This window comes from Oreochromis aureus, linkage group 15 (assembly GCF_013358895.1).
Source record: "Oreochromis aureus strain Israel breed Guangdong linkage group 15, ZZ_aureus, whole genome shotgun sequence".
Lineage (NCBI taxonomy): Eukaryota > Metazoa > Chordata > Actinopteri > Cichliformes > Cichlidae > Oreochromis > Oreochromis aureus.
In genome coordinates this window covers 14,086,599-14,107,540 of record NC_052956.1, presented here as the reverse complement: position 1 = coordinate 14,107,540, position 20,942 = coordinate 14,086,599, and the positions used below count along the sequence as shown (strand labels likewise).

Genomic DNA, 20,942 nt, shown 5'->3' with positions numbered 1-20,942 from the left:
AATATTACATTTCCACACTGATGAAGTGATTTATTTATTTCAGAAGAAAATATTTAACTAAATAAAAACTAATTTAACTGGGTTTTCCCCAGTTGTGATGAAATTTGGTGGCACAGTCTGGGCTGACAAATCATCACCGCTTTCCCCAGAAGTTAGCCGTTAGTGTGGCAACATAAGGGTTAAAACACTGATGATGAATCATTTATATTAAGACGTGCCTAAAAAACCCACAACAATGGCCACAATGCCGAGAAACAATATTTCATAATGAAAAAACCAAAAAACCAAAAAGGTTTTGAGTTGTTTTATAAGTTTATTAAAAATGAAACACTGAAATGTCCAAATTACATAAATGTTCAAAGACTGCAAGTCTCGTTTTAAAAAATGTAATTCCATTGTCACGCTGAACTCCAGTTCGTCTGACGCCTGTGAACAGTCCTCACATGCTTTCTCTCTGAGTCGAAGTATTTGGACACACACTGGTCGAAATACGTTCTCACAGTCTCACGCATAACTTACAAAATCAGCAAATGCAGTACAGAGCCCACAAACGCATCACATGCAGGCAAGTTATTGTTTGAAAAAGAGGACAGCGACAAAGATACATTCACTAATTGTGTGTGTGTTCAAAACGTAGTCGTGCAGAACGGGCAGACTGGTCACAGCTTTTCTCAACAGCTGCTCGTCCAAATAACACGAATCAAGAAACGAGACAAAAGAGCAAAAAATATATATCTATACAGTTTTGATGTGGTTTTAACCTCTTCAGCTTTCTTTACAATAAGTTAAGACCACATAGATGATGACACCTTGTAAAAGTTTCTTACTGTAAAACTTCCCCAACACACACAGAGTGGTGCAGGCTGCGGCGACTGCAGGGGAAACACTGGCAACACAGAATTAGCCCAAATATGTGAACTGCTCGTCTCGGTGAACTCAAATGCAACACTACGCGCTACCCTGGCCCACGTGGGTTAGACTAATGGTTGTTGGGATGCATGATGAAGTCAGCAATTTCTCAAACATTAGTGCAATGACCCCTAATTAATTTGTTAGAGTTTATATAGAGATAGGCATGGAGGCCCTGGCAGGTTTATTATTGGAGATGGTGGAGGCTTTCTTCGACGTGGAGCCCCAGCAGGTGTACACCAGCCTGCCGTGGTTGTTGCTGCTCTGCAGTACTTTGCGTTTATGTTTGCGTTTGCTTTGAGTTCCATCCTGAGTCGAGCCCAATTTATTCTTTTGGCAGGATCCTTGTTCCTGGAGCTGAATATGGATGGGGTTTGGGGCCTGATGGGCCGTGGTAACGTGGACTCCGACTCTGTTTCCTCCCAGCTTGTGGTAGGTTGAAAGAAGCAGCCGGTGGAGCTCCCGCTGGAAAGTCTTGTTGAAGTAGAAGTAGATGAATGGGTTGTAGATGTGGGAGCTTTTGGCGAAGAGGGCGGGCAACACGAAACCCTCCGGAGCCATGTACCGGTGCTCCTTGTGGAAAATGAAAAGGAAGGACACGACAGCGTAGGGGGCCCAGGCAATTACAAAACCCAAACTTATGCAGAAAAACATCTGGAAGGGGAAGCAACAGAGTAGAGAGGGTAAGTTAGTACACCGGAAACTAATCAGAGACCTGATGAATCATCTCTGACACACAGATAACGTGTTTCCTATGAAACGATCCATTTTCAAACAAAGCAACGATCATGTGGTGCAGCAGACTGAATATTTCATGTCTACACTTTCCTAGTAACGGATCTCGTAAGGTCATGTGAATATTGACAAGCGTGTTCAGGAAAAAATGACGGCATTGATTCTATTTTTAAAGCCACACGAGTTTCTTTTAAATATAACGATATTTTTGTTATTTTTACCTTCACTTTATGTTTTCCGTCTCATGACACTGGAATGGTTCCCTTAAATATTAATAGAAAAAACATAACAGAGGCAACCCCTCCCTACAACTTCTTGGTCATCTGCGGCCTTACACTGTGTTCTGGGCCTCGTGGGCTCTCTCCTGGTACTCTGGATTTCTTGAATTTTTTTTCAAGGTCAGCTTTGACCTCGGGTGCTGATAGTGAAGGTCAAGGTCAAATGCTTAACCAACCTAGGTACTCGTATCCCCCAAGGTCTAGATTGTTGTAAAATATGAAGACAATCGATAAAAGATTGTGAGTAATATAAAGTTGGTTTGTTGTGACCTCGAGGGGATTTTCACCAAACTTAAATCAGCTTGAGCTGTCATTGGTATCTACCATCACAAAGAAATGTGAAATCCTGTGGACAGTAGAGTGCTAACAAACAGACAAATAGACAAACGGAACTGATTACATCCTCGCTTCCATTCAGAGGAAGAATACATTGATTGATGTGGCTGAAATATATCTGTGATAAACTGCAGGAGAGTCAAACATTTAAAATCAAAGGTTCTACAGACAAAAGACAAGTCAAGTATAAAGTGTGACTCAACTTGGAGAGACACGAGGCTCAATTGTTTAGTTCTGAGATAACGCTGGACGCTCTTCTTCCAGCTTCAAAGTCTCTAACAGATACATGTCATTATCAGCTTTGTTCAAAACCCTGTTGCATACCAAGATAGGCCATTGCCTTGAAAACTCCAAGAAGAACTTTGTTTAGATGCACAATAAAAATGCACAGGGGGGTAAATGAAAGCAATGAGTAATGGCTGATGAGTAAAAGATGTGAATCGCCTGTACGACCTTCACAATGCATTAGTACTGTAATACCTCTATAACTGATAAAGTCTGATCTAATGCCACAAGGTCAAAGTGAGAATTTTACAGAGAAAGGTTCGAAATTATAAAAGCTCCAAATCCTAAAGAAAGATGATTCAGTGTTTTCTTTTTTAGATACACTGGACCATCCCATATGAAAGGAAAGGAGATATAACTGGCAACTAGCATGTAAACTCTAATTATTAGCCTGTTTTTCATTTAATGCCACACCCTGCTGTTGTAATATTCATGGTTCACACTCAGCTTGGTTTTGCTGCAGGCCTCTTCCTGTCAGGAGGGACTTCTTCCTTCCCACTGTCACCAGCTGCTCTTATATTGCAGGGTTTTTACTTTGCAAGATAAAGGATCTTGAGATAACTCTATAAAGACAGTTTATTTAACTTGAATTGAATTCTTATAAAGTTTTTGTCTTGTGTGCAGAACATAGTTTTACATGTAAATGAAAAAAAATCTCTCTAATCTCTCTGGATCATCTGCCTCCATCTCCATCCTGTCTCTAGCATCCTCCTCTGTTACACCTCTGCACGTCCTCCATCACTACATTATTGAATCTTCTCTGTGGTGTTTCTCTTTTCCTCCTGCATGCCACCTCCTTATTCAATATCCTTTGCTGCATGGTCACTTAATCATTTCCCCAGTGGGAACAGACAACATGAGCTGAACTCAATATGAAAAGCATCTGGTTTCACTTTATAGGCTAGTATATATAATTTTTTCTTTAAAATTACAGCTGTGGTATTTGAGTGATGTTTTTCACGGGATATTCGGGTTGTTCTCTTTTATATGACCTGACTAGTCTGGTGTAGTTACCTGATGATGAGGTCAAGGATCAGTTATCAGGAAGAGACACGGATGGTCATTTTTGGGACTATTCGACCACTGATGGAGCATTTCCTGTTGGTGTGCACTGAGCAGCAAATTCAAGCGCTGCCTTCACTGGATTTTCTCAACATTCTCAGTTCATGTGTGTTTTTCTAAAGTTTACGGTTAAGTCAACTCAAACTCTCAGCTTTGTCATGTTGATGTGACTGAGGTCTCCAGCCTAAGCTCCTGTTGCTGGGGACCCTGTCAGCCTAAAGCACCTAGAGCAAGTGTGAAAAATTCAATTGTCATGCTAAATCAAGTCTGCAGAGATAATGTAAAGACTGAAGCTCACCATGGAGAGCCGCTTCTCAGCGTGGTGCAGGTTGTTGCGGATGCCTCTAGCAGACAGCGAGTAGGAGAAGCGGGACACCTTGTAGAGGATCCTGCACTGCGACACCACAATGAGGAGGACGGGAACCAGCGTGAAGCAGGCGAAGGAGCAGATGACATAGAAGGCATCCTTGGCGGAGGTGTGATAACCCCGCCAGGCGATTGTGCAGGACAGTCCGTAAGGCTCGGGGACGTACTCGCCCCAGCCAAACAGAGGGAAGCTGGACCACACTGTAGCAACCAGCCAGATAGCACAGCACAAGAGGCGGATGTTGGCTCCTTTCAGCCACACAGCTACAGCAAGAAGGCAAAAAAAGGATAGAGACTGCAGGGGATTGGGGGCATTTGGGACATGACTTACATGAAACTACTACTACTACTCTTAGCATCAAATTCTTATTAATTAAAGACAACAGTCCTCACCGTAAGCCAAGCGGTAGCAGGTCTTTAGGTAGCGGATGATGCTGATGGCAGTGATGGTGAACATGCCGCACAAGCCGAAGATGTAGCAGCCGAAGCCGTAGTAAACGCACGTGACGTTTTCTCCCAGCCAGGCGTGGTGGAAGGAGGACAGGATGGCGAGCGGGTAGAAGCAGATGCAGCAGAGGAAGTCGACAACAGCCAGGTTGACACACAGCAGCTCCGAGCCCACCATCTTCTTCCTCCTGAGGTAACAGATCACCAGCACCAGCCCATTCCCCAGGACAGAGAGCAGAGCTGCACCGGGAAGAAGGTCAGAAGGAGACTGCTGCATTAGTTTAGTATTTGGCCTCTTTGGAAGCAACACTACTTTTATAATTGCTATGACCAAAATCTTAGCAAGCATTTAGAAAGTTTTTGAGACAAAACAAAAACCGTTTACATATTTTATACCTTCAAAAGGGCATTATTATTACTTTAAAGTGAGTGTATCCCATGGAAAATGTTCCCATGAGATATGCCAATGTCAGTTTTACTTAAATAGCACATTTAATTATAGATAATGTCAATGTTGTTTAATATAAAGATAAAAACATAGGCTCACAATGATGCCTCAAGGCAATTTAAAAAAGCAATATAAAAGTATATATAAAAATAAAATACAACACACTTAAACCCTTAATGCCGAGGGTATCATATTTGATAACTGAGGTTTTCTGACTACATCAGTGTGATTTGCTTCCCCCTGAAAAAACTAAATAAATTCCACAAAACTCACATAAGCAAATACATTTAGATTTTTTTATTCTTATTTTTATAATTTGTAAGAAGGTTCAATAGAAAATTAGCTATTATTTAATGGTTCAGGGTTTAAAGGTTTTAGTGTAAGCTTGTGAAAAAAGCACTCTCAGCACACTCAGATCTAATTCTGTTAAAAGATCTGCACCTGATGACCTGACAGGTCGAATATTGAGCATGTCAGAGATGTACTGCGGGGCCAAACCACTGAAGGCTTAATGAACTAATAGAAGTGGCTCTTATGTGTAAGGACTCTGGCTGCTGGATGAGCAGAAGTCCAGCTGTTGATTTGGATAATCCTGCATGAAGAGCGTTACGGTAGTCTAAGCTGCTCGATATGAATGCTCTGACTGAGTTAAGTTTGAAATAAAAATTGAAGTGATAGAAAGCAGTTCTGGATCAAAACCCTGAGATCACTGGCCAAAAACTCTGCCAAGATTCCTGTTTTGCTCCTGTGTTTCAAGGACACGGGTAATAAATAGGAACAATTTTTTTTTGTTCTTCACTTTTTGGACCAGCAACAAATATTTCCCTCTTTTTTTGACATATCAAGCTGTTAATATGAGTGTTGCTCATTAGTTTGAGAATCACCTGATGTCGATAGATGTGGTGTACTTGTGTGGAAAATCTAAGAAAACCCTCTTTAGCAGAATAACCTTCTTATAGGCACTTTGCACTATTTGCCCAGCAGTCTGACATCCTAGGAGTTCATTTTTAGGTCGTACATATCAAAGTGAGCGCCACCATGCAGAATAACTGGATTATTGACGTCTTAGAGGCAAACTGAGCACACATTTATATGAGTGACAATACAATACAGGTTAAATCCCTACTTATAGTTACTGCTATTGCAATGCACACCTTCAGCACTCCTAGTCAAGTGTAACTAGTTTAATGAGCGACTGAGCCCTGCAGACAACTAAAAGTCAAAGATCTGAGAAGTTCTCTGAAAATGAACCAAAAGAAAGTAAAAAAGGGAAATTAAACAATTGCAGTTTAAATAATTTATATTTAGTCGAAATTCCAGGTATTTTTTGGGTTTTCTAGGTAAAGCAGAAACAGATAAATGAGCATACCGATGGAGAAGATGGCCAGTCCCACGCATATGTCAGCAGCTGGGGTAAGTTTGGAGGTGAAGGCGGAGGTGGTCCGGTTTCCATCAGAGGAGTTCAGAGGCATCGGTCGCTGCTGCTGCTGCTGCTGCTGATGCTGCAGCGGCTGAAATCCAGTCCTGTCTGTCAAAGGGAGATGAGGCTGACTTTCTTTTATGCACGGGGTCCTGTCGCCATGGTAACTCAAGTGTGTGATGTCCGTTAAATACACGGAGGATGGGGATCCAGGAGGTCTGTAGACAAGGACGTTATAAGGACTTTGGCTTAACTTGCAAATGCCACCACAATATCTCCAACAGCCTGAGCTTTTACAGTCTAACCAGCTATGTTTACATTTATGCTAAGGTATTATAGTTTAGTTTATTTTTAATCCTGCAATATTATGGTTCCTCTATATTTTGTTGACTTCAACTTCCAGGGGAAAACCACATCAGAGAGCCAGAAACTGCAGTTCCTCCAGCGGCCAGTTGAGGCTGGGTCCAAAAGCGAGTCAGACTTCGACGTTAAAATCAAAAACTTGAGACATTAGATGAACTTTTCAAAGCGTGGTACAAAGATGGGTTTTCATTCTCTGTGGCCAATTTCTGCCCTCATAATAACCATAGAGGAGGTGGTGTTTTATAACTAAAAGGTGGCATGGCTGCTTTGATTTACAGGTGTGCTGGCACACACCTGTAGGTGGATCATAGCAAGCTGTGTTTATGCTGTGGTTCCTTTTGAAGCATTTTTAATGGGATTTTTTTTTAATAATATAAACCATCTGGGAGATTTATGATTCTTTTTTGGTGAGTGAATATCTAGCGTTTTAGTAGTGTGGTACATTAGTCACCCTCTCATCCAAATATGGCACTTCTGGCCTCAAAAGACCAACATCTCCCATGCAGAGGTCAGAAACTGATAGGTGACATCTAGAGATGTCAAAAACCTACATGGCTCGCAGTGTGAGACCAATGCACAAAATTTTATTTGGTAAACTTTTCGGAAGATTAAGTGGATTAAATGCAAGTGTACACTCCTCAAAGCTGTGTTGCAAAACCTGTTAAAACTACGACTGTTTCAGTGGCTAAACGGAGATTCACTTGTAGTTCATCTTTTTGAGCCACACATTTCTTGGAAGACGTGTCCGTCAACTCATTTTGCACATTTTGCTATGTGGACATGGTGAAGATGGCATGCTGAAGTTCAAACTGAACATCAGAATTGGGAACAAAAGAGACATAAGTGACCTGTATGGTTGTTGTCAAACAGCCTGCCTCAGACAACCATCTTTATGCGTCACAGAGGGTGGCCTAAAAAAATGAAAACATCCAGTGAGCAGCAGTTCTCTGGGTGAAGATACCTTGTTGACGTCAGAGGAAAATGGCCAGACTGCTTTGAAGTGAGGAAAACTGAGTAACCTAACCACTCACTACATCCAAGATGTGCAGAAGATGTGCAGAAGAGCATCTCTGAATGCACAATATGTCAAGTCTTGATGCAGATGGTGATAGCAGCAGGAGTGACACCCGGTGTGGGTTTCCTGTTTCAAGAAAAGGAAACTGAACTACAGTTCACATGGGCAACACATAATTGGATAAATGCAAGCATGGATCCATCAAGCCTTGTATCAACTGTTGATGGAGTAATAGTGGGGGGTTCATTTATATGTTGGAGGCTACCTGGTTATTGTTGACCCCGTCCATCCCTTTATGACCTCGGTGCAATCATGTTCTGATGGCTGCTTCACAAAGGTTAGAACAAACTTCTGCTGAGCTGATTTCATGAGCCCTTGAAACCAAAAACCAAGTATTTAAAACTTAATCATTCAGATAATTGATCTACATTGAAAATACTTAATTTCATGCTAAGTTCCCATGTATTTTCACTCCTGTGCAGCAATGCTGGTATAATAGCACCACATCAGGGCTGGTTCTGGTCCCCGAGCTGCACAATAGGAAGCATAATAATCATCACTGTAGCTTATGGCAGGTTGAGGCACCATCTGCTGACCTCTATGAAGAACTGCAAGAAAGCAAAAAAGTCAAAGGAGGAAAAAAAAGACAGCTGGAGGCTTTGAGTAGAAAGATAAAGTAGACTTTATTTAATGGTGAAACCTAAATAAGATCTGTGATTACAAAACAGGCTCCCCATGTAGTTTCTTTCAATGTCACAGAGGCTGGAATGCTGTACTGACAGAAAAGGCATCAGAAAGACTTGACCTAAAATATAAAGCTTGAAAACTACGAGCTTCAGAGGGAAAACCATTCAGTCGAGAGAAAGAAACCCTCTCACCAGTCGTTCCTACAATCCAATGGCAGTTACACTAGTTTAATGAAGACGTTCATCAGTTGTCAACATCAGAAACTGGAGAATAAAAGCAATCGTGACTTCATGAAGTCTGTAGAAAAGAGACAGTGAAGAGGCATAGATGGTAAAAGACTGGGTTTCCTTTGTTGCACTACGTCATAAAGGGCCTCGTTTGGTTAGGACATAAAAATACATGGTAACACGAAAGCCTTCTGTGCATCAAATGTCTAAGACGTGTAGAAGTCTTTGCACTGACTGCACTTTTCTCAGACCACTGAAATGTTACGCTGTACATTAAATCAGAAACCGAGTGGCATTTTCCCTTTAAGTAGCCTCCAAGCTAACATATACACATATACACCCACGCAACAAATATACACTCAAGCGCATCCTGCATCCCACCATGAGCCAGCTGCAAAAAAAGGAAACATCCAAAAATATTCGGGTTATCAATACACTGGAAAAATATAGCACTGTAGGTCTCTCTCTTTTCATTTTTAAAGGAATAGTTTAGCAGCTTGGGAAATATCTGAGTAAGAGGTGAAGATTGGTTTGAATAAGCAGCCTGAAGCTAATAAAGTTCACCCACCAGCTTCTCCAACTCCTCTAACACTGCAGGCGTCTGCATGGATTAAACAAACCACATCTCTCTTTAATTTTTAAGCTTCGTAGGTGCTGTTTGGGTGGATTTTATTTCTCAGGATAGAGCCAGGCCAGCTGCTTCACATTCACCACATATATTCAACCTCTTCCCCTTGCCTTAAAAAAAGAAACAATGCTGAACTTCTCCTTTAAAACTCCAGTTATTAAGAAATATATTTCCTTTGTTGAAAAGCTCTTTCTCAATACTTTAGTGTAAATAATTTTATAAACACAGCTCTGCGTTTTTCAAATCAGCATCACCCAGATGAATACATTTTTACCAACACCTGAAACACAAAAATAAGTGTTTACTCTTATTGTTAAATAAATTCATCGTCTCAGGTAGAATCATTTACAGAGCGCTCACTCTATATCTGGGATTAATATCTCTATCCATTTTGGCCATCTTTAAAAAAGGAAGTGGCTGTCTTCTTTAGCTTTCCTGTATCTTAATGCACACTAAATGTTTTCTTTTTGGGTCTGGTCCCAAACACCCCCCCACCCCACCCCCCAAAAACAAAAAATAATAATTTTTTGCCGTTCTCTTAAGTGTTGGCAGCAATGAGGAAAAAAGCACATTAAAAATAGACATCTTTAAATAGCTGTTCAGCTCTTCTAAGTGCAGCACAAATCGGAAACATTGAATTCAAGTCATCGTTATCTCCTCCCCCGTCCCCGCGTATCATACAACGAATATAACGAAAAGAAACATTTTCAGTTAAGAAACTAAATGTGAAAGGATAAATCTTTGATCAGACAAATAAACAGTATACTGCAGCCACACTGTAACATCCAAAAATAGTCTTAAGTTGAAATATAGATTTATTTTTTTTTCTTGCCAAAGAAATGCTGGCGTTCACTCTAAGTAGATTTCATATACTGCTGAGGTGTGATTTGTGTTTTTACGTCTCTGTTAATCCTACCCCGGCAGTCCTGAACGCAGCATCAAACCGTTACAGAGTAAAACACTGACGTCCGGTGTCATTTGGCACATGGGGTGCTCTCGCTGACGGCTGCGGTGGCATCGGGGTCTTTGTCGTCTGCGGTGACGGCAGCGGCGCTCCTTTCCTGGTCCTCGTGGTTACTGTTACTATTATTGTTGTTGTTGTTGTTTTGGACACTCGGCAGCCCGTGGCTGTTGTTCTGGACCAGCGGCATGTCGCTGAGCTTCAGCTCCTCCAGCTTCTTCCACAGCTCTTCTCTCTCCTGCTCCTTCTTCTTTTCCCTGTGAAATCACAGTATTTAAAAACAAAAACATAGCAAAACACCAGACACTAGTGTTGATATCGCCAAACCAATAAGTTTCATCACAGTTTTAATCAAAACAACCTATCTTTTCCTAACCAAAAGATAAAGATAACGAAATAAAAACTCATGCATGAGGACAAAAACTATGATGAAATTAATAAAAACAAGATGTTCTGGAGAGATGACATCCAATCTGAACTAATTAAGCTGTGTAGTAAGATCAGACGTGCACATTTGATCTGACCTCCTTGAATCAGGAGAGGGGGCTTTGGGTAACAACGTGACAAAACGTGAACACCTGGGAGGAAGTGAAGAGACATACAGACACATTTCGCATCTGATGTCAAGGAAAAATAACTGACTAAACTGTGTGTAGCAATGTTCACTGGTAAAAACAAAGCTTTACATTTTATATTTTAGTCAGTTATTATATGTAGTTGACAAAAACTAAAAGAGCATGGATGTCCAAATTATGATTAAAACTAAATGACTTGATCGTCTAAATTGTTATCATACATTTTTTTATTCTCAGGCCATTATTACAAGCAGAAACATTGTCAGCCATGCTAGATATAATACTCGTTTTCTTCCTTTTCCTCCACTCTGCTTCTGGTTGCTAAACATTAAATGAATCTGCATGAGGAGGCGTGAGTTTTACTTTGACCTGCTGACACTCGTCTTCTGCTCCCATTCATTAAAACACCTTCTGCTGTGTCGGCTGTGATCCTTAAAACCTCGAGCAGAGCGTCAGTGATTTGGAAACATCGTTGGTGCCATCAGTCGTGTCATTTCATTCTAACATGAAGTGATCTGTTCACGCATGAATGTTTGGCAGTGACTAAGCGACAGGTGAATGTTGTGCAATTAATGAATAATCCTGTGGTGGGAAGAACACAGGACCTGGCTTTAAATGTAATGATTAATGCATAAAACAAACCAAAATGACCAGTTCTTCACTATTAAACATCAAACAGAGAGATGAGATCAGCAAAAACATTGTAAATGATTTCTGAAGTTATGTGTCAGATGCTGCACTGCATTACATTAACACTTCAGAGACATTTTTCCTTTAGATAACAGAAACACGACAGGAAAACGAGTGTTCGAGTCACTCACCGTTGCCGGTCTGCTTTATAGGAGGACGTCAACTCATCGAACAGTGTGCAGTTCATCTCCATCAGCGTCTTCAGCACATTGTAGACAAGAGCTACGATTGTCCTGCAACGCAACAGAGACGTGCAGACATCAGCAACACAGCTGTGAAATGTGCACGAGTGGCTTAATATCATATTTCGCTGTAACTGTACAGAAAATCTATTTGCTGGTGAATCATTCCCAAACCAGCCAACACTAGTTTTCACACACATTTCTCCATCTCCTGGTGCCTTTACATTTTTGTTAGAAACTTCTGTAGTTTTTGTGATGCTCAAACCTTGTTTTAATAAATAACTGGATTACACGCATCCCAAAGTTTTGTGTGTGTGTGTGTCAACAAATCTCTAACTGCAAAATGGCAACTGACAACCTGAATTGAGAGGTTTGAGTGCAGCTAATCATAAACAGGAAGGCAAATCAGCTGAATGAATTAGCCAGATTAGATTTAGCTTCACCGCTTTTACAGTGAAAACAGTACAAAGCGATGCAGAAAAACACGTGTGAGCTACATCCTACTCGTAAATGTGTATGACAGGTGGCTGTTGGCTTCAGGAAAGCTGGAATAATATTCATTGTTTTAAGCTTTCCAAGTTAACCACTCATGATCAAAATCCCTGCAAGAGGGTTACAAGAGCATGCACTGTTCTCAGAGAGGTTTGTAATACTTTGACCTCCAAGATCTATGCTAAATGATGTGTGAGATGTGTCAGACACGATGGCGTCTTTTTGTCTCGCCTGCCATGTGTACATGTCAACACATTCTTAAGAAAAGCTCACGAGAGCAGCCTTAACACAGACACAGCAGCAGGTTTCAGTGCACATTTCTCATAGATGTGGTTGAAAGGGGTCCTTTGACTTTTATTCGTGGCATGACAATTTTCTCTAGCGTGCGGCGGTCACGGTACATACGGATTCCAGTGTTCTTTGGAGATTCTGTACAGGCTGCCAAACATGATGGGAAGGATCTTGTCGATGTTCTCTTCGATGAGGCTGAGGATGTACTCGTTATTCCAGAAGTAGAGCGCCCGCTCTGCTACCTGCAAACACAGAGAAAGAAGAAAAACTCCAGTTTAAAAAAATAAAACAATGAAAGCTGACTGGAATTTGGAAGTGTCCTAGTTAATGATGCTCAGAAAGTAGGGGACCAAAGCCCTTTCAGACATGTGCCTCTTGCATAAATCCAGCTTTACATGGGTAATTTCTATGTAGCAGTCATGATAACACAAGAAAAGCTGTTGGTTTCTAAGACACTTCAGGCTAAACATAATTCAGTTTTCTTATTTCATTAAGGGTTTTACACCACTTTTACATGTGCACTGCAGCCTATAGGTTGAATCAAAGAACGCAAATGCAAATGTTCAACACAATTTTATCAGACATTCGATTCATTCATTCAGCAGCAAGGTCTATGCACGGTCTGGTGATTTTCGTAGCTTTCAAGTGGTCATCGAGTGTCCTGCTTCCTGCCCTGACTAAACTAAACAGAGCCACGGTTCTCAAAAGAAACAGTTTGTGTGGCTTGTGATAAGTAAAGCATTAACTACTGTACTAGTGGTTCATGTTATACTACAGAAACACAGAACAAGACCATCTGAGCATTTCTCTTCAATATTTAACTTCTGTTCTTGCCAATATAGTGATTTAAGCCTTCCATTACTGAACAACCACAGCAGGGGTTACAGAAGTAATCTGCAGAAATAAAATCACGGCAAACAAAAAAACGGAATTAACTGAAATATTAACAGCATCTAACTAATGATTAATAAACTATAAACCAGCAAAATACAAAATTACTAACACAAACCACCTCTACCATCAAAAAACATATTACAAATATTAAAAATGTTTGATGCACTTTTCTTAAATGTGCTGGCTCTCAACCCTGAAACAGTACTTCCTGTAGTAAGAACATGTTGGGCGCAGAGACCTTCTTCTGTACTTCATATGAGCAACACCACCTTTGGACCATAATCTGACCAGATTTTAACAACATTTCGCGTGTGAAAAACAGCTTTAAAGATGAACTTTTATACTGCAATATTTTTAAAAGCATACCTGAAAGTGTGGATTAGTCACACATTTGGAGATCTGCTTGAATAGTGGCTCCTGGATCTTCTTGAACTGCGTTGGTTCGATGACATCCAGAATCTCTTCAATTTCGCCCAGAAACATCACCTAATTGGACAGGAGGTGCAGAATATTGAAATGTGGCTGGCAGCATACAGATTTTAAATGTGTTGACTATTTGTAGACATGCAGTCTACCTCTTTCTGGCTGCAGGTTTTAGGCCAAAATTTCAGCAGACCACGGATCACCTTTGAAAAAGAAACAGAATATTCCTTGAGTTTTTCTCTCTCGTGTCAATTTAAGTGGGCTGCTTTTAGCATCCACAACACATTTCTCTGCAGTGTAGACAAATATAGTGCCTAGTCTTTGTTCTTTCAGTGGGAGAAATGATTAAAGAAAAAAAAAGTACCGGCTCTGTAAGCGTAGGATCCTTCTCCAAGAACTGCACCACGCAGTAGGCAAGCTGAGGAGCACAGATAAAAATAAACACAAACAAACCCAAAAATTGCATCAGACAAAGTAGGCATCACACCATTTGAAAATAATATAATTATTTTAATTCATCCCCACTGTGTTGAACAAAGCAGTGAATTCTTAAATAAGTATTTTAATTTCCGAGCCACTAGAAGGTGCTGCAGTACAGAGATTACACCATCGCCTTGCTTAATCCTCCTGAGACAAGCAGCTTCATAATTCACACTAACAGTTTCTGTGCAATGACACAAATCAAAACCCCCAATAATGTTTCCAGGATACGGTGAAGAGTTTCCTCTACCTGGGCATGAAAAAGAGCCAATCCTTTAGCTGTGTGTAACGGGATGAGCACCTTCATCAGAAACTGCTTGTGCTCGGCTTTCAGAGGCAATGCAAACCCGTTGATGATACTGCAAACAGAGAAACAGCAGGACAACGTTAGATTACACACAAAACAGCAGCATGAACTGTGAGAAAAGAGCAGAGCATGGCTTTAAAAAGACCTGAAGAGCCGTTTAACTCAACATTAGCAAGTAAAACTAACTCGCAGGTTATTGTAACTACAGAAGATAGTGATGCGTTTTCTTGTCACTGGTTGGCTGTATTGCACAAACCAATGAGGATTAAAACCCACTGAGACGTCCAAGTGGGCTCAAAAGTTATGACCAGGTCAAATTAATCTACCAACTGAGGGTGTCTGAGTTCAGGAGTGCTATGACTGCATGGTCAGTATTAACCACGGCCATATTGAGCATGAAAATATGTGAGCACACCATCACATGATCGTTTTACTAATGCGAGGCCACAACCACACCTTTGTAGTGTGAGAGTCAACCAATAGGATCACTCCCTCCATGATCACCACCTTCTATCAGGTAATATGCAACATACAATATTTCAAGATATAACATCATTTAGCATTTCATGACTATTTCTATGATTTTTCATGCACAATTTATCAACATAGAGAAAGTGATGTTAACGACTTTGCTAAAATTGTTGTTCAACACATCAGGATCAAGGATTTGGTGAAATTTTAAGTGGTGTCCACGCAGGTTATGTTGTATGTGACCTTGAGCACAATTTTGATGAAAACCCATTAGCTGATCACTGTAAGTGTGACTAGAATTGACCAATACTATAGGAAGAGTAGTGGTTTGGGGAGAATTTTATGAGTTTAACATCTTATATAACAAAGAAATCCTTCTTAGAAGTTACAATTTCATTCAATTCATAGATCAATAAACGAGTCTGATGATCAGCTTTAGTGTACAGTGCTGTGTAACTTTACATCACACAACATTTTGTCACTCACCTTCCCAGGATCTCTAACAGTTCAGCAACTCCATTGAAGTGTTCGGTTTCATATATGAACCTGGAACAGCAGCAAACACATTGACGATGGAAATTATCAAACACGTCACAACTGTGAAAGCAGAGCACCCTGATCAGAATAATTGATTAGCACCGCTCCCAACGCTGCGCTCCTTTCAAATGCTATCACTCTGATTTGGGATCCAAGTCGGGTAAGTACCATTACACTGAGATTTCATGATTCCTAATCAAGAATACTACAAAATTATACTATCATAGCCTTTATAATTAGCTCATTTATGATTGGAGCCTAAAACTAAACCCACAGAAAACAGGCATCTCCTGCATACTTGTGGCCAAAAAGAAAAAGCTAATTCTTTAAGTCTAATCTACGCAGGGAATTAATAATTATCTGGAAAAATCAAACATATTTGGCTTCACACTGGGAGGCTCTTATGTAAGTAAATGATCCATGCATCATTTAGCTCCTCTGTTTGGTAACACATTTCCATCTAGCTGTGCAGCCCTGGTATGTACAGACAGAGCCTGACAACTGTGGCACTATTTTTATCCTCTATGGCAGATGGTCAAAGTGGGTGCACCCGTTTTGCCACCTTGCCTGTTGGAAATGACATCAAGTGTCCCCTGTTTCAATCATCTGAAGCTCATTGTCACGCAGCAACAGGAGCAGTAAGGACATAACACACTGCTGCCGGGAGTAAGTGACACCTCCAACTCAACCGTTTTACTTCTCCTGGTGTTTAAAGCCTGGAGTGAATCTGAGTGAAGATTTTAGCTCACTTTGTGCAAGAGGTGGTCAACTGAACAGACCAGAAACACTAAAACTTAAAAGAACTGACTGTATATAGTGCTCATCAGTTTTTCAAAAATCTATATTAAAAAAACGAAAAACAAAACACTTGTTCAAAACTAACAATTGTATTTATTACACAAATGAAGTTACTTTTTTTAATATATCCAAATTTGAGCTGACACACTGGACTTCTCTGAGAAGTTAGTCAAACATAACATTCAGCCAATAAAAGTAATGTGCCTGCTCAGGAATTAATTGCTGCAATTTGGTATCTTAATAAAGAAAAAAAAATTAACTTTACCATTTTTCTGCTTTTTAAAAAAAACATAAAACAGCTAATTTAAAAATTGATGGACAACAACAATATTTTACCATTAAAAATATAATTTTGATTAAAGAGCTTGTGCATATGGGTAAATTAACCATTACACAACATGATTTTGGCATTTAGAAAATTTTTAATTTAGGGTAGCTGTTGTTTGGTTCTAATAAATTTGTTGTATACTGCTGTATTACTTTGTCAGAAGACTATTTATTGGATTTTATTGGGGACAGCTTATTCTGTGAGCTATAAACCTTAAACCTCTGGTGCAGACGTGAAGAGCTGGAGTAAAGATGGTCGAGAAGTCATTCCTGTTGCACTTCTTTGAAGTCTGCTTAAAGCCTCGGGTGTGCACTCAGTGAATTGTAATGTAAAGTCTCTGCTGACGAACCCAGGGGGTTGTCTGTATGGTTATCCGTATCCTCTCGTTAACAGTCAGATGATGAATTTGCATCACTGACAGAAGTGCAGTACCAAATAAACCAAGACTCTCACCTATTTAATAAACCCCTCAAAATATCATGGTGTTAGAGGGGAATACATCACCACATAACATAGCGCAGAAAATGTTCATAGTATGCAAGTACATTTTTTAATGGGTTCAATTTTCAACTCAATTCCATTTCATTTTATCTGTATAGTGCCAAATCACAACAACAGTTGCCTCAAGGTGCTTTATATTGTAAGGTTAAGACCCTACAATAACACAGAGAAACCCCAACAATGAGATGATCCCCTATGAGCAAGCGCTTTGGTGACAGTGGGAAGGAAAAACTCCCTTTTAATAGAAAGAAATTCCGGCAGAACCAGACTCAGGGAAGGGAGGCCATCTAGCGCCATTTGTTTGGGGATCAGGTGGAAACCTTTTTTCATATTTGGTCGAACTTATATGGAAGAACCGTTAAGGAGCGGAGGCCAAAACCTCTGAATACAATATCTAATGAGGGAATAAGACAACTCAAAACAGGTTTGTATTGGTTTTGTGCCTCTTCTTGTTTTGTTTAGTCAGAAATAAATGAAGATGATCTGCTTTAATAGAAGCAGCGGCTTAAAACATTCAGCCTACCAGAGGACCCAACTGAGCCCACTGATTGGCTCTGTGAAATTCATGATTTTGCATTTTTCCCAATACTACACAAGAGAAAGTAAAGAAACATAATAATTCTTATTCTTGAAACTGTAGAGAAAAATATCAGATCTAAATACGTTGTTTAAATCAGATATAAAATTAAAAATAGTTGAATTTTGTCTGTTTAAAAACAAAAAAACAAAACAAAAAAACCCCAAACCCCAAAACAAAATGAAAACAAACTTTAAAGGTTTTGTGTCTTTAAGATAACCTGCTAAATGTAAAAAAACAAACAAACAAACAAAAAGAACCCCACAATAATCTTGACATTTACTCACTTAAAAAACAAAACAAAACAAAAAAAAAAAAAAACATTAAATGTGAAAGATTTTAGTCTGTTTAGTGACACCCAAAAAATGTAGGTGCTTTTTGGGGGGTTTCCATAGGGGTTTACAGTGCAGCTGCTCTCCTGGCCCAACTCACTAGAGATCAAATTGGGTTACATGTACCCAGTGAAGTGCTATAATACACCTGTTCAAAATTATCCATTAACAGTTCTTCTTTTTCTTCTCACTCTTTTTAAATTGTAAGTATAACAAAAATTATCTTAAAAAGACAGTGCATAATAAGTTATAGATGTTCTTGGGTCTATTTTATATGCCCTTAATTTGCATTACATCCCAAAAGACTTTTTGATACCTTAACTAAATTTAGTGACTGGCTTATCGGGTTGAAACAAAAGCTTAGTCCCCCGAGAAAGTTCTTGTGTAAGACTACGTACTTCATGGTAAGCTACTGCCTGTTGGTTTCTGTCCCAGAAGGCCAAGTCTCTAGTCTAACTCAGAGCAACTGGCTAATGACAGGTAAAAACAAATACAGGGAACAGGTGTTTGGATCTAGAGACATTCTGATTACAGGGACTTTCCCAGCTCAAAATGGGCCTCTGGGAGGTGACTACACACATGAATGACCGATGTGCATATATTTAAGATAACTTATTTCTGATCATTAAAACCAACCTCTTGTATGCATGTGGTTACTGCTTAATAGAATAGAATAGAATAGAATAGAATAGAATAGAATAGAATAGAATAATCCTTTAATTGTCCCACAAGGGGAAATTTGGTAGTAACAGCAGCCAGAAAGACACATATACAAACAAACAGTACACAGGACACAGAACAGAAACATACACAATTGGTGTGTTTTTTTTGTGATTTTCTGCCTCATGTTCTTTAAAACCACATGAAAGGAAAACAATATGAACTAAGACACGTTTTCTACCTGCTGTTAACTCACCGCAAGAAAATGTTGTTAATCTGCTTCCTGATGAAGGCCCGCAATCCCAGGAACTTTCCATAAATTCGATGCAGGATGGTCTTTAGGAAGTCCCGCTCCCTTGGGTCCTCACTGTCAAACAGCTCCAGCAACTTTAAAGACAAAGAGAAACACTTGAACACTTAGCACAGTATTATTAGGCCTTCTGAAGGTCGGCTGGTGGTCGTCACTGGTTGGACACAAAAGCTTATATTTTTAAATGCTGTGACGTGATTAATAATAGTCATGGTAAGATATAATCAGTCATCTTTTGAGTTGAGTTCATGACGCATTTCATCTCACTATGAATGCGACTACTAAATGACTCATTCAATACACTGCCTCTGGTGTGCAGTGTGGCTGAATTTTGTATTTCATAAATATGTAATGCTTTCTTCTTAATACTAAAATATTGTGAAGATCACACACTGTGATAGTAGTTCTGTGTATTTATTACCCTTCCTTAAGGTTACAGCTTACAACCTTAAACAGGCAAAAGGGGTTTTTTCTGGTCACTTCAGGGCTGCAAAAACAAGCTGTAAAACCAAAAAAACAAAACACTTCACACGATGTCTTACACAAATTACCAGGCTCTCGTGTCTCTTAAAGCAAGTCAGCCCCATTAAACTCCACTGGTAATGCTAAAGGTAACTTTTATTATTTCTTAATAACTAATAGTTATAACTCGTCTGCTTAGACTACATTAAGACCTAAAATCATGCATTACTGGGCGTGGCTGCTTTTACTGACCCACTGAACTGAACCTCTTGGCTGTGTTACGGCTTATTTTTGAAGTTTATTTTTTTATTTATTTTTTTAAATGCAAAGCTTGTGTTTTGGATAGTTTCATAACAGCATTCCCTCCCCCCCCCCCCGGAGAACCGCGTTAGGGGCGTGGCCACAGATCGAAAGCTGTCCTGATATAACTGCAGCCCGGTCATTAAACTGGACTTCTTTATTCTGTGTGCGCGCATTTTGTTGAGTGAAGTTCTAGTTCTAGTCTGTTACTTAGCATTAACTAGCAGAGCTATGTGTGTGCTTGTGCATTGCACCCATACAGATTATTAGTGCTGGACAGTATTTTTAGATTCTAGGGAACTGTTTATTTCCGTCTATCATTTTTGCCCTACTGAGGAAAGCGAGCTGGGTAATTGTTTCGTTCTTGCTCATCTTAATTTTTGCATCATATTACTAGCTGGAAGTAAGAAAGGTGTTCAGTTAATGAAGGATCCTTCTGGATACACTCCACAGTACTCCTGATGGCCAAAAATAGTGCACCCTTAACTGCATTCAGCAGCACATTGCTACTCAAGGTAGCTAACTTAGAAGTCTACCCACTCATCTAAAGATGTTCACTTCTGGTGAAAGAAAACCAACGGCCTCATAGTCATAATTCTAAAAATCATATGATGTCGTAGTGGCTATCAACTGACATACTGCCTATGATTAGGTAATCAACTTGCTATTTCTGTATGTTGTCTGGTGCAGAGCAGGTACTCCTCACAAAAAAGGGTCAGTTTACAGTCAAACTGCTCACAGAGTAAAGCAGCAGACCCACTCTGTGTAAAGAAAGGGAGTGGTGTACATTCAGGTTATAATTCTTCATGGCTTTCATCACATCAAGTGACTGTTTCACACTGCCACATTGTCTCTTGACACATCTTATTATTAAAAACAGATTAAAGTGACTTACATCCACTGAGCCAGCTGTCACCTAAAATTATGCAAACATATATACATAAGAGATAACACAGGAGGTGCTTAACCAGCTACCAACATCTTATCTAACAAGCACAGAGCATGTGTGAGTGAATTCTCTATCATTTAAACAGATTTGAGAGCCCTGGTGTAAAGCAGCCACTTGCAGTAACATGTGATGACTCATTATTACAATACTGTTGAAGGGAGCCAAGCCGATGCCACCGAGTTCAAATGGAGTGTTTTCAGGCTCCGATCAGCTTCG

General features: G+C 39.8%; 2 protein-coding genes across 2 annotated transcripts in view; both read right to left on the bottom strand.

Moving 5' to 3' along the window:
• Positions 1-312: 312 nt before the first annotated feature.
• Positions 313-8,194, bottom strand: opn8c (opsin 8, group member c). The gene is made up of 5 exons (XM_031744736.2): positions 7,930-8,194; positions 6,236-6,504; positions 4,365-4,658; positions 3,904-4,235; positions 313-1,563 (listed from the first exon to the last, which is right to left on the bottom strand). The coding sequence occupies exons 1-5, from the start codon at positions 8,031-8,033 to the stop codon at positions 1,060-1,062; spliced, it is 1,503 nt and encodes a 500-aa protein (XP_031600596.2). The 5' UTR covers positions 8,034-8,194; the 3' UTR covers positions 313-1,059.
• A 134-nt stretch (positions 8,195-8,328) lies between these two features.
• Positions 8,329-20,942, bottom strand: part of ppp2r5a (protein phosphatase 2, regulatory subunit B', alpha isoform) — a 57,203-nt gene continuing 44,589 nt past the window's right edge. The window contains exons 5-13 of the mRNA XM_031744750.2: positions 18,962-19,092; positions 15,459-15,518; positions 14,445-14,553; positions 14,079-14,132; positions 13,867-13,917; positions 13,658-13,777; positions 12,512-12,639; positions 11,564-11,665; positions 8,329-10,424 (exon numbers count right to left, since the gene is read on the bottom strand). Coding sequence (XP_031600610.2) covers positions 10,181-10,424; positions 11,564-11,665; positions 12,512-12,639; positions 13,658-13,777; positions 13,867-13,917; positions 14,079-14,132; positions 14,445-14,553; positions 15,459-15,518; positions 18,962-19,092 — 999 coding nt within the window. The 3' untranslated portion in view covers positions 8,329-10,180. The remainder of the gene's footprint in view (positions 10,425-11,563; positions 11,666-12,511; positions 12,640-13,657; positions 13,778-13,866; positions 13,918-14,078; positions 14,133-14,444; positions 14,554-15,458; positions 15,519-18,961; positions 19,093-20,942) is intronic.